The sequence below is a fragment of the Camelus ferus genome, chromosome 17 (assembly GCF_009834535.1).
Source record: "Camelus ferus isolate YT-003-E chromosome 17, BCGSAC_Cfer_1.0, whole genome shotgun sequence".
In the NCBI taxonomy this organism is placed as follows: Eukaryota; Metazoa; Chordata; class Mammalia; order Artiodactyla; family Camelidae; genus Camelus; species Camelus ferus.
Genome location: NC_045712.1, coordinates 36,876,778 through 36,890,126, shown reverse-complemented (window position 1 = coordinate 36,890,126; position 13,349 = coordinate 36,876,778). Strand labels below are relative to the sequence as shown.

The following is a 13,349-nucleotide window of genomic DNA, read 5'->3' as shown; positions in this document are numbered from 1 at the left end:
CTGGGCAGCAGGACCAGGAGTGCTAATTGTGGGTGGGTGGATGCATCATGCTCAGAGTGACCCGGCTGGCAGGTTCACACGGCCCTTCCAGGTGGTGCCCAGCTGGGCCAGGTGACCTCTGTTACCGGGGGCTGGGCGATCTACTTCCTCCAGGGAGGGGCCGGGGAAACCAAGGCAGGTCTCTGAAGCTTTGGAAGGGTCTGCCCAAGCTGTTGTGTCCATTGCTTGATTGGTTGGTTGGCTTTTCCTGCCCGATTTAGGCAGCCTGGGGTCAGGGAGGGAATTACTGTGCTGTGTGTCCTGAGGAAGCCTCTGCCTCTCTCTCTGCCTTCATTTCCCCAAAGCACTGCTTTCCCCTCCAGCTCAGAGCCAGGCCTCCTGACTTGTTCTCTGGCCTGGTTGGCCATTGTCTCCCTCCTTTGCCCCGCTGCCGCCCCTCCAGGAAGTGAGCGTCTTGATCGCTTGGGAGGCACTGGTATTTCCTTTCTTGGCGGCCGGCGGCTTCCTCCTTGGTGTGGGGGCTGTTGCCAGAGGCCCCCCAGAGCCAAGTCTGTCCTGTCCCCTCCCAGGGCCGGCACACAGTAGGCCGTTTCCATGCCTCAGTGGAGGGGTCAGCCCGGTGGAGCCACAGCCCTGTAGCTGCTGTCTCAGGGGTGGAGTGGGATGGAGGAGTTTGGGTTTGGAGTCACAGGTGTGGTTTCAAATCCAGACCTGACCTGTGCCCTTGGGGACCTGGAGAACACTTCCCTCTTCAACCTCAGAGCTTCGGACCAAGGTTGGGGGGAGGGTTACTCACCTGGGAAGCGACAAGCTGGCAGCATTTAGTGCCCTGTTGTCTAGGCCTGGCTTTTGAGGCCTCCCGAAGACTGTCAGACTCTGTTACTCCCCTGCCAGGTGCTGCTGGCTCCCTCTCCTCCAGTCCCATCTGGGGCCTTCTCCTGGCCCCTCCATGCCTGTCCACGCTGAGGGATAGGAGCTGGCCGGGACAGGGATGGAGAGAAGCCACAGAGGGCAGGCCAGATCGAGCAGGGCCTTGAGGGTCCAGGCGCAGTTAGGCTTTATGTTGAGGGCACTAGGGATCCGTTGAAGGCTCTTGAGCTGTGGGTGGCTTATAACCTGCTTTGCATTTTTCTTTTTTTTTTTTTATAAACGTTTTAATTTGAAATAATGTTAGATTTACAGGGAAGTATAAAAGCTAGTACATCCTCCACCCTCCGTTTTCCCCATTGCTAAGAGCATACATTTGTCAAAACTAAGAAACCAACGTTGGTCCTTTACTCTCAACAAAACTCCAGCCTTTGCTCCACGAATGTCCTTTTTCCTTTTCCAGGATCCCACGTTGCATGCAGTGCTTTGCTGCCGTGCCAGGTGACTGGGAGGGGCTCAGCTCAGCCCCCGCCCCCTCCCCATGCGGGGAGCGGCACACCCCAAAGTCTGCTTAACACCCAAAAGTGATCACGCACTTTCAGCTTCTCGGTAGTGAAATCTCTCTTTCCTGGGTTCAGGGTTCGGTAACAGTCAAACACTTGAGGCAGGAAGGTGCCGTCACTTCCCAAGCACAGGGCCCCAGCAGCCGGTGCTGTCTGTATCTGGGACAGAACCACTGGGGCTGTAGCCTGCTGCTGACGCCTCACCCTCCTTGGAATGCCACCTGCGGTGGGACTGAGGTTTGGTGGGGTCTGTGGGCAGGAGGCGGGAGGCCTGAGGAGCCAGGCTCTTGAAGCTCCTGCTCCATCTGGCTTCCTGGGGAGAGAAAGTCGACACAATTATAGTTGGTAGTGAAATCAATATGTCAGAGTTTTAATGGGAGAGTGGGCAGAGCTGAGCTTTGGCCCCAGGAGGCAGCCAGCTGGAGAGGGAGAGGTTATCCTGCTCCTAGAAGAGAGCTGAGACCAGCAGCTGCTCCTTGCTCATCCCATTTTAGAGAGGAATAAACTGAGGTTCTTGGAGGAGCCAAAAGTAGCAGCCAGGTGCTGCCTGGCCCTGGACACTTGCCTAACCTATGTTGCCACACACACAGTAGACATACAATTGACCCATACTTCTTCGGTTCTCCAGCACCCAGCATGGCAGTGTTACTCTCAATATTTCTGCTTGGAAAGGAAGCAGCTGAATACAGTCATTCACACTTTAGTCAAAATTAGTTTCATTTCTTTAGTAAACACTCCCACAAGCACAGTCTCCACCCTGGAGAAGCTCACGCACATGCCACTATGATAAAGGAAAGTGGTGATCAGCACGGTGCTATCACAGAGGAGGGGAGGGCTGGGTTTAGTTTTTTTTTTTTCGGAGTCACATCTTGAAGGCTGGCTAAAGACTTGCTGCCTGGGCATGCCTGGCAAAGGGCACAGCATGGGTCAAGACAGTGGGGACTGGAGAACCAGGAGAAGTGTGAGTGGCTTGGAGGTGTGGGAAGAGAACTGGCTGCTGAAGGAACAACATTATGAAGGTTCAGGCACCCTGGTAGGGAAGTGTGGCCACATTTGAGAAACTGTGTAGACTGGTGTGGTCAGAGCAGAGGGTGGGGCAGGAGGCAGATCTTGGAGGCCTCGGATGCCAGGACTGACCCCGAGGACAGCCAAGAGCCAGCGAAGAGTTTCACAGCAGGGAGGGGCTCACCAGCCTCATGCTTGGGCAGGTGGTCCTTGTGGATCAGCGGAGGTTGCTACGAGAGGCCAGCCCTCCCCCTGCTCTCTGGGGAATGTGTGTTGAAAGACCAAGGCTGAGTGAGGCTTGAAGGCAGGCCGGTGCTCATGGGGGAATTTCAGGCAGTGTCACACGGTCAGGGCGGTATTTGGGCCTTGGAGCTGATTGCCCCTGGAGACCGAGTTCAGCTGAGGCCACACTAGGACGGCTGCCGGATCCCCCGAGCCCACTGTCCCCTGTCCTGCGTCCCCCCACAGGGGAGGCCTTTCCCGCCCTCCCCGTGGGCATGTGTCCGGCCTCTGTTTCGTTGAGTCAGTTGCAGCCTTGTGATTTCCCCTGGTGGTTGGGAGTCAGCTTCCCCTCAGAGCACAGATCGTGCAGAGCAGCCAATGGGTTACTTCTCCTTTAAAAATTTTTTTTAACTTTTATTTTTAGGATAAGGAAAAAAAAAAAGTTGGAGGAAAGGCTTTTTAGAGAATTCCTTCGGTGCAGAATTAATGGCTGTGCGCGTCAGGGCGGGCAGACCAGAGCCGAGTCCCAGTCCGCTCCGGCCCACAAATCACCCTGATCTGGGCGCCAGGTCTGGCTGTTCCCAGCACCCCCGACTCTGGCTGCCTAGGAACTCCCATCACAGAGCCCAGGACAGAAAACCCCAAAGGTGTCAACGTGGGGCCTGCCAGGTTTCCCCCTCCTGCCTTCCCCCAACTCCCAGAGCTTAAGGAGGAAGCTCCTGTTCCCTGGGCGAGGGTTTACAATTGTAATTTTAAAATAGCATATTAGTTAATGACGCAAGTCATCCATATTCAGTGGAGAAAAGTTATACAGCCCCTGGGAAAAGTGTCCTCATGGCAGGACTCGGGCCCAGGCGCCCACTTTCCTGGCTGCTCGCTGGGGGAGCCACCTCACCTCTTCCCTGCAGCTGCAGGACTGCTGGGGGTGGGCCCAAGCCTGGGGGAGCAGCTGGGGAGAGGGGTCAGCACCCACTGTCCAGGGCCGTCCCCCAACTCGGGCACAGCGATAAACACAGAGGATGAAGTCAGGCAGGGTAGGCCTGAAGCTGAAAGACAGTCTGGGCACTGGAGCTCCAGGCAGAGAAAACAGCATGAGCAAAGGCCCTGGGGCAGGACCCAGCTTGGAACGTTTGAGGAACAGAAGTGAGGCCAAGGCCGGTGTGGCTGGAGTGGAGGAGTGAGGGCAAGGAGGATGTCGGATGGCCTCCGAAGGTGCCAGGGACCTATAGGAAGGTTTAGGATTCAGGGTTTGTTCTCAGTATGGTGTCAACCATCAGAGGGTTTTAAGCAGGGGGGACCTATCTTTAAAGGGTCACTTGGTGGCTACGTTAAGGGGAAAATATTGAGGGCAAGAGCCGGCCCAGAGAAGAGGGGCCCAGGAGAGCCTCCTAGGTGAGAGGATGGTGCCTTAAGGTGGTTCGAGGCAGTCAAGTTAGAGAGCTTTTGAGGCAGCATGATTTGTCCTAAATTCCACTTCATGATTTTAGTGACATTCATGTCTGGAACAGCGAAGCATCAGTGAACACTTCTGCAGCATGTACCGTGGGCCACGCTCTATGCAGGCACTTTACGATGAGCTGTCTTACCCGAGTGCCTGTGAGGGATGTGCTCTGCATGCACCCACTTTACAGATGAGTAAACCGAGGCTCCCAGGAATGAAGTGACTGGCTTAGGTCGCCCCTGGCCACCCTGAAGAAGGCCACCTAGTTATCAGTTGTGGCCCAGGGCACTGCCCAGCCCCACCCCGTCTCTGGGCTCAGGCTCCGCTGTGTTTATTTTCCCAGAGATGAAGGAGCCAGTTTTGATGGTTCGCTTTTGAAAACTCCCTGAGATTTTGTGCAGAATCCATGCAGGCACGTTGTCAGTGAGTTTGGTTTGCAAAAAGTACGGATAAGGGAAAATAACCTCTCTCTAAGTGGTACCTTAAAGCCAGTTCTGACGCTACATTCTGGTGACCTTCTACTCGGAACCTCCAATGCCCATATCCTGGCGTCTGTGGGGTGGGAGTGGGGGCTGAGGCGTGGGCTTCAGTCTGCTGCCCGCTCAGTCCTGGTGGCACAGCATTTGCCGCTGGTGACCTTGAGCAGCCCATGTTTCCTCTGAGCCTCAGTTTCCCCGTCTGTGACATGGGACCTTATAGAGCTGCCAGACTCAGGGAGTCAGTGCACAGGCCTGGTACAGGGTCAGTTCCCTGAAGATGTGGCCTGTGACTGTGTTTGCTGTCGTGACTGTTACTGTAATGTGTATGCGCCAGTTTTACCAGAATGGCCCCATGACATACCGTGACTTCTCTCAGCCAGACATCTTTCTTCATAATCACTACAGATTTGTGGGGTTGCCAGCAGGTGGGGCGGCTCTCCTGGATGACATGCTCAGTCCTAGGGGACACTGAAGTTGTGTCCCTGCTATCCACTCTTCTAAACCACCCCGTGTCTTGTCATCCTTGTGGATTTGCAGTTATCTTCTCAAAGGCACTTCCTGGAGGCCTATGTTGTATTTGCGCAAACTGCAGAAGGAAAATTTGAAAAGACCAGCGAAACTCAGGGAAAGATGGGAAAGGTGGTCTCAAGTCCAGGGGGCTGCCATTGTCCCGCTCCCGCGAGGTGAGGCTGATGTGGCTGGCGGGGCTGTGCATTTGGACACATTTGGCCTCAGTTTGCCCACCTGTAATGTGGGCAGATTAGGGGGATGTGTGTTGGGGAAGGAGAGAGGGGCTTCAGCTTGGGGAGGCCTCGGCCTGGATCTAATGAGCCGCTGGGAATTGGCAGGGGAGGTGCTGGGTTCAGATCAGGGGCCTGGGAGGAGGAAGCCCGTGGTTGCTGTGGAGACACAGCAGAGACAGGAAGGTCACCTCTTGGGTGTCAGCAGGTAGGGTGAGGCACAGAGGTTGGCCTCACCGGCCCTTCTTGCCTCCCTCACACGACTTCCCTTGTCCGGTTCCTACAAATCAGAAAAGTCATCCCCTGGGATGGCTCCATGACTAAGGCCGAGGGCAAGGGTTGATCTGGGGTCAGAGACAGGGTCCTGCTTGTGTTTGGGCCTGAGCCCAGAGCTGGGCATTAAAAGCAGGAGCATGGCTTTAAAGCTCTGGGGCCTGAGACCCCAGCCGGCCGTGTGGATGGGGAGCCAGGGAAGGTTCTGGAGCCGAGGTCTGACGTGCTGTCTCTCTCGCAGCTGCAGCCGGAGCAGCTGGACTGCGGGGCTGCCCACCTGCAACACCCGCTGTCCATCGTGCAGCCCCTGAAGGCCACGCCCGTGTTCCGAGCCCCGGGCCTGTCGTCCGTGGCCGTGGCCAGCGTGGGCAGCTACACGGTGGTCTTCCTGGGCACAGTCAGCGGGCGGCTGCTGAAGGTAGGCCTGGGGCTGGGGGCGCCTGGCGGGGCCGGGGGGCTGGGGAGGGCCCGGGCCGGGCCGGGCTGGACACGAGCCTCAGCGGGGCCGGTGCTAGCCTCCATCCTTTCCTGCTGGCCTAGCGTTCATGGTTTGTAAGGCATTTTCCACACCTGTTTCTTACACTCTTGCTCACAACAGCAAGTGTCCGGTGGAGCAGAGCGACCCGGGCTGAGAGAGGGCCCTCCTGTCAGGTCTCCGGGACCTGGGTTTTGCAGCAGGGCAGATCTTAGTTCAGGTTAATGGGCTCTGCTACTTGCTGGCTATTTGACCTTGGGCACCGAACTTTCTCTCTCCCAGTTTTGGTTTCCCCATCTGTTAGGGGCTGCAGGTGTGGCCTCTGGAAACCGTTGTTGGGCTTTGATGGATGGGGGAAGAGGGGAGGCCACAGCCTAGAGCGTGGGGGCCGCCCGCCCATGTCCTCCTCCACCCTGCCGGCCACCTCTGCAGATCCCCCCACCTCCAGCCAAGGTGACTGGTTTCTGGAGGGGGTGGTGCCCTCCCTGAGATGCTGAGAGCTGGGAAGGGGTGAGAGGAACCTGGTTTCCCCACTAAGGGGCCCTGAAGTGAGGGCATGGACCTGCCCCCGCCTACCTCCCGCTCCGGCCTGTCAGAACATCCGTGGCCTGGCAGGGCTCCCACATGCACCAGGGCCTGGCCTAATCGATTCAGAGCCAATAATCCAAGTCCCTCAGCTGCCCGAGCAGGTGCTGCAGGCTGGAGGTGTGCAGTGGGAGTCAGAGTCCCAGCCCGCCTGGCCCCTAGACCCTGGTTGGCCCACTGACATCTCTGGGGAGATGCCAGGCATGGGAGCAGAAAGGGGGTTCCTCAGCCTTCAAAGCTTCCATTGAGGGTCCGCAGGCAGTGGGGCTTGTGTTTTGGGGTCAGATACTTGGATGCGGATCCTGGCTCCTCCCCTCCCAGCTGTGTGACCTGGGGCAGTTTCTTCCCTATCCGAGCCTCCGTTTCCTCATCTGCCCAGGCACCCCCTGCCCGTGAAGCTGCAGTTATTGGGCACCACTGTCTACGCAGCCTTAACAGGCACGTCACAGGCTTCATCTTGTTTAATTCTCACATCCCTTTGAGGGAGGCAGAGCCACGCGTCCCCTTTCACAGATGAGGACACTGAGGCTCTGAGAGGAGGATGACTGCCCCAAAGTCACACAGTGAGAGCTGGGGTTGAGTTCAGGTCCGGTTGGCCCAGAGGCCCACCCCACCCCTCAACCTGGACCCCTTCACCCACCTCCCTGTGCTGCGCCAGGTCGTCTCCCACCTGCTCTCAGATCGTAGCACCCAGCCCAGCCCTTGATGTGCTCAGTCAACTTCTGAAGGACTGGAAATGAACTGAGTGTCTGCTGGATGCCGGGGGTCAGGGTGGGGCCGAGCTGCCTGGGGCAGACTCCGCCAAGAGGCCACTGGGGACGAGGGGGTTCTCAGGCGTGTGTGGAAGCTTTTCTGTTGGAGAAATGGGGAGGATGGATCTTGGCCCAAGGGGGAAAGGGAGATATTCCAGGGGGGCACTGCATGGGAAAAGGCCTGGGGGCTGGAATGCTGAGTTGGGTGTAGTGGTGGAGATTAGGCTGGCAGAGTAGGTTGGGGTGGATTGTCAGTGCCTTGAATGCCAGAACAAGCTGATCCTGTCAGCAGGAAGCACCCCTAAGGGGTCGGAGCCCACAGAGGAGGGCTGGGCGGCGGGAGGGCCCAGGGAGGCAGCCAGACCACTGGTCCCAGCTCAGGGCTTAGTGGGGCCTTGACCAGGCAGCGCGTCCGGAGTGTGAGGCCAGTGGGAGAAGAGCAGTTTGATGGGACTCTGATGGGTGATGTCGGTTCTCAGGGTAGACAGGCCAAGGGGCCCTCAGGCAGAGAAGCTTCCAGGCCCCTCTCGTCCTGCTACTTCTCCTGCCTGCTCGTTGGACCCCACACCCCAGCCCCAGCCTTGGGCTTTGGGGGTCAGAGTCCTCAGCTTGCCTCATGACCCTGGGGCAGCTTCATTTTAGGACTCTTGCCAAGTCCTTTGGCTTCTCTGGGCCTTAGTTTCCTCATCCATAAAATGGGCATGAGAGAGGAGGAATGAGATGGGGGCCCAGGGCCTCTCCTGGGCCCAGCTCTGTTAGTGCCTGGCCTCCGTCTTCTCCTGTAGGGCACCCCTCAGTCGTGGGGAGCAGGTACCATCCCCTGTCCCATTAGCTCAGAGAGGGGAAGGGACTGGGACAACTGGTACATTTGTACAGCTTGGAAACATCAAAGCCAGAATTCACACCCAAGTCCCTGCTTGTCAACACAGTGCCCGACAGCCTCTCAGACGTGTTCACGGGGAGGGCGGTCCTGGTAGGGGACAGCAGAGGCACAAGTGTAGAGGCCAGACCCATTGCCCTTACCCTTCTGAGTTCCCACCAGTTCTGGAAGGGCCCGGTAGAGGAGAGGGAGGCTGAGGCCCTATGCCCGGGTCAGGCCGGTGTTTGGCCTCCCCCTGCCGTGGGCCCCATCCCCTGATGGCCATCCTCTTCCCCCCAGATCAACCTGAATGAGAGCATGCAGGTGGTGAGCAGGAGGGTGGTGACGGTGGCCTATGGGGAGCCCGTGCACCATGTCATGCAGTTTGACCCCGCAGACCCTGGGTACCTGTATCTGATGACGTCCTTCCAGGTAAGGCCCGATCCTGGACCTGATGAGGCCCCGGGCCGAGCTGAGCCCTCTTGCTGGTCTTGCCTTTGCACCTGCTGCTCCTCCTGCCAGGAGCGCCTCCTCCCCTACCCCTGGCCTGCTCCCCTGTCACCTCCTGATGCAGACATCACCTCTGCAGGGAAGCCTTGTTTCCCTGTGTTTCCCCCTCCCCCCATTATAGCCTCGAGCCTCAGTTTCCCCAGCCTCCCATGGCCCTCACCATGCTGACTCCCCAGGCGGAGGCTGGCAGCCCCACTGAGCTGGGCCCTCGCCTCTGCCTCCAGATGGCCAGGGTGAAAGTCGCTGCGTGCGCCGTGCACACCACCTGCGGGGACTGCGTGGGTGCAGCCGACGCCTACTGCGGCTGGTGCGCCCTGGAGACCCGGTGAGGCCCTGGGGCAGGGCAGGGGCTGGGCCCGGGAGGCCATGGGGGTGGGGGAGCCCCCCCGGGTTCTGACCTGCGCCCTGCCGCCCCAGGTGCACCCTGCAGCAGGACTGCGCCAACTCCAGCCAGCCACATTTCTGGACCAGTGCCAGCGAGGGCCCCGGCCGCTGTCCCACCATGACCGTCCTGCCAGCCGAGATCGACGTGCGCCAGGAGTACCCAGTGAGTGTCGGGGACGTGGGTGGAGAGCTGCCCGTCAGCTGGTACACAAACCCCGAGGAGTGGAGACTCCTGCCCATGACGCCCGGGGGACCTGGAGGCAAATGATGAAAACAGTGAGGATGACTGGAGGCTCTTGGTTAACATCCCTGAAGGTTTTACAGATGAGGAGACTGAGGCTCAGAGCAGTTAAATGACTTGCTCAAGGTCAAGGCTAGGGAGTGACAAAGCTGGGATTTGAATTCAAGTGAGTGGGCTTCAGAGTGCCAGGAGGGAAGGGGCAGGCTGTGGGAGGGGAGTCCCCCCACCTCACGTCCTGCCTTTCCGGCCCTCGCACAAGGGAGGGGCCACCAAGTGCCAGGCTGCTGCTTCTCGTGCTGAGAAACAGATGGATCTGCAGCGTTGGAGCAAGTAGCTCCCCCCTTGCCCACATCCAGGAGCGCCTAGAGCTGCCCAAACCCCTGCTTCCCTCTAGCCTTCCAGGGGGAGGGTTCCAGTCCCCGGCAGGGGCAGGGGCTGGCGGACAGACAGGCTCAGGTCCCCCCCCCAGCCCTGCCCTCAGTGACGTCTCTGAGGCTGGTGTCCTCATCTGTCACTTGGTAGGAGATGATGGTTCTGATGGCTCAGACAGGGCCTGGGCTCCTCTGTGCCCCACTCCCCATTTACATGTCTCTGAGTCCTGTACTTGCCTTGTCTGGTCAGGCAAACCGGCCAGAGGTTTATCCATCTGTTCATTCATTTATCATTCATCAAATATATTGTTGAGCACCTACTATGTACCATGCACAGTTCTAGACGTGGAAACATAGCAGTAAACAAGACAAACCCCGGCCCTTGAGGCGCTGACACACTTATCCAGGAGAGAACAGCAAGATAAAATGTCCAGATGGTGATAAATACTGTGGAGAAAACGCAGAGCAGAGAGAGGGGTAGAGAGGGGTAGGGGGAGGCGCTGACATTTTAGAACAGGTTGGGGTCAGGGGCTCACTGCAAAGGTGACATCCGAGCAGAGATAAGAAGTAAGTGAGCCAAGATGAGGATCTGGGCAGAGGGAACTGCCAGTGCAAAGGCCCTGAGGTAGGAACAAGATTCGCAATTTGAGAGAGTATTAGGGGATGGGGTCTGAGGTCGTGGGGGCCAGATCATGCAGTGCGTCTTTGGCTACTGTAAGATGATCAGCTTTGTTTTGCACATGGGGAAACTGAGGCCCAGAAGGTCACTTATAGGCTGCAGCCCTCTGGCCTGGAGTTGCAGGGTGGGGGTGGGGCTGTGAGGGAAGTGGCCTGTCCCCCCACCCCCAGCTAAGGGTCCCTGGCCTCCAGGGTATGATCCTGCAGATCTCAGGGAGCCTGCCCAGCCTCAGCGGCATGGAGATGGCCTGTGACTATGGAAACATCCGCACTGTGGCCCGGGTCCCAGGCCCTGCCTTTGGACACCAGATCGCCTACTGCAACCTCCTTCCAAGGGACCAGTTCCCACCCTTCCCGCCCCACCAAGGTAAGCACTTCACTCCCCAAGCCGTGGGGAGTCCTGATATCACGGCCTCTGATGTCAATGGAGACCCCTGCCCCCTTTCTCCTTCTCTCCCTGGCTTCCCGGCTCCATTCCAGACCACGTGACCGTGGAGATGTCGGTGCGAGTCAACGGGCAGAACATCGTCAGGGCCAGTTTCGCCATCTACGACTGCAGCCGCGTGGGACAAGTGTACCCCCACACGGCGTGAGTGCTGCGGGGCTTGCTTCCCGGGAGTGGGAGGAGGTTTTGCTCCTGGGGAGGCCTTTGGGAGAAAAATGACGGTGTCCTTGAGGCAGACAGGACCCTTGGTTGTTCACCCGCCAGCTCATTTGTGCAACAAACTTGTGTCACCCAGTCCGTGGCCTCTGTGAGCACTCAGACTAGTAGAAGTGCTTTGATTACACTTAATATAGTCTCCTAAAGGCCCTGCTTGCCTATTTCCTCCTTGCATACCTCTTGCAGCCAGGGGCTCACTACCTTACAAAGTGCCCAGCCCCTCTTGGCAGCTCTGATGATGAGAAAGACCTTCTTCCCCTGTGCTGGGGTCTGCGTCCTGGTTTGGAAGTTAGGTAGCTGAGGGCCCCCTTTGTCTTCCAGCTGCACCAGCTGCCTGTCAGCACAATGGCCCTGTTTCTGGTGCACCCAGCAGCACGCCTGTGTCTCCAACCAGTCTCGGTGTGAGGCCTCACCAAATCCCACGGTAAGCCAGGCCCGGGGGATGCCCTCTGCCTCCACTGTTCCTTTTTTCCCCCATTTAATATGTTGAGAACATTTCCATGTCGTTAAAGTCTCTTCCTCGGCACCAGGTTTAACAGCCATGCCAGGCGCATCACATCACGGTACATTTAACCAGTCCCCTGTTGTTGGACATCCTGCTCACTTCGCCGTTTGTTCTTGCATTCTGATTCGTCCGGGGCACTGTGCATGGCCTGGATCATTCCCCGAAGACTAGTTCTTCACAGTGGCATTTTGGAGTGAAAGCCTGGCCATGTTTTTACGCTTTCTCCTCGGACCCCCAGAAAGCCTGAGCCAGTTTATACTTCCTGTTGCAGGAGCCCCCTTTCTGCACATGGTGCTAGTTTTCAGTTTTACCCTCAACATTCTCAGCAACCCTAGCAGGTTGGGGACTACGAGACTTAGTTAGGCCTTGAATCCAAGCGCCTCTGGCTTGGAGCCAGTGTCCTCCCCACATGTCCGGGGCCGGGGGCTGCCACCCACGTCTCTTCCTGTGTGGAGAGGGCCAGCGGCCTCTGGAACCACACCTTCCCAAGTCCTTGTGCTGGTCCGGGTCCTTGTCTAGTGCGGCAGGATCGTGATCCCACCCAGTGCTCCAGGGCTGCTGGATGTAATCAGTGGGTGGGGAACTGGAGGAAAGACACAGCCCGAGGCACCATGTGCCTTGCTGCTGGCTGGGTTCTGGCCTCTCGCCTCTGCCCAAAGAGCCTCTGAAGCCACCCCAGCCTTGTGCTAGGGGTGACCAAGTGGGATTCCTGAGACTTTGGCTGGGGTGGTAGCACCCGGGGCAGGGGATGCAGGGGCCAGGGTCCCATCACAGCTCATCCCCTGTCTGACCTGCCCACTGGGCCCTCTGTCTCGGATCAGGGCTGTGAGAGGCTGGGGTGAAGTACCAAATTCCAGCCTGCAGCTCATCTCTCCAGAAAAGGGATGTCCCTGCCCATTTTTCAGATGATGGAGGCAGTCAGTTTGACTCCCAGTTGAAGGAGGTGACTGCGGCCCCACCCTGGGCCTGAATCCCAGGGAAGCAGCCCCTGTCCCCAGAGTATCTGAAGCCCCAGCCTCTTGGCCCTGGGCTCAGGGAAGCTCGTCAGGAGTCCTTGAAGCCTTGTCTTCCCCCCACAGGTGCCAATGAGCGGCTCCGGCTCCGTGGCCCGCACCTGGAATCCTCTGGTCTTGGCCCCTCCTGCCGGAGCCTCAGAAAGGCTTGGGGGAAGAGCTGTCCAGCAGGAGCGGTGCTTAACTGAAAGCAGGGATGCAGTAGCGTGGGGTTTCCAGGACTGGGAGGGGCCAAGTCGAGGCTGCGTGGCCGGACCACAGGGGAGGCTCCGAACCTCTGAGGGGACTTCCAGTCTGGGCCAGGCAGGACGCCTGCTCTCCTCTGGAGCCCCATCTCCTTCCAGCCCCAGCCCCGGGCTGTGTACACTGTAGGGACTTAATGAAATGTCAATGGGAAGCATTCATGCCAGCAGCCTGCCTGCTGTGCTCTAACCTAGAGGAGTGTTGGGGCAAGGAGGACCCAGCCTCAACACTGTTCATCCAGCATTTATTGAGCACCTGTTGTATGCCTGGTTGTGTGTGCTGTGCTGGTAAAGCACCTGGTTAGACATAGTTCTGCCCTGTCCCACCCCCTATCATGAACCAAGAGCCTGAGGGGGGGACTGTGGCTCTGATGCTGTTACCCTGTCTGGAAAATGGGGCCTGTTCCACATGCTGTGCTGGAGGTCTGAAATTACACCGTAAGGCACCAGCTTCGTACTTGACACACAGTAGGTGCTCACCAA

At 58.2% G+C, this 13,349-nt stretch overlaps 1 protein-coding gene across 3 annotated transcripts in view; it reads left to right on the top strand.

Moving 5' to 3' along the window:
- The window catches only part of PLXND1 (plexin D1), a 49,035-nt gene that overhangs the window by 10,786 nt on the left and 24,900 nt on the right, over positions 1 to 13,349 (top strand). For all 3 annotated transcript variants that reach the window (XR_004312289.1, XM_032459015.1, XM_032459016.1), the window contains exons 2-8: positions 5,832 to 6,008; positions 8,562 to 8,693; positions 8,996 to 9,096; positions 9,189 to 9,318; positions 10,638 to 10,812; positions 10,926 to 11,034; positions 11,428 to 11,530. Coding sequence is in view for 2 of the 3 variants with exons in the window: in XM_032459015.1 (XP_032314906.1) it covers positions 5,832 to 6,008; positions 8,562 to 8,693; positions 8,996 to 9,096; positions 9,189 to 9,318; positions 10,638 to 10,812; positions 10,926 to 11,034; positions 11,428 to 11,530 (927 nt within the window). In the remaining variant the exon portion in view is untranslated. The remainder of the gene's footprint in view (positions 1 to 5,831; positions 6,009 to 8,561; positions 8,694 to 8,995; positions 9,097 to 9,188; positions 9,319 to 10,637; positions 10,813 to 10,925; positions 11,035 to 11,427; positions 11,531 to 13,349) is intronic.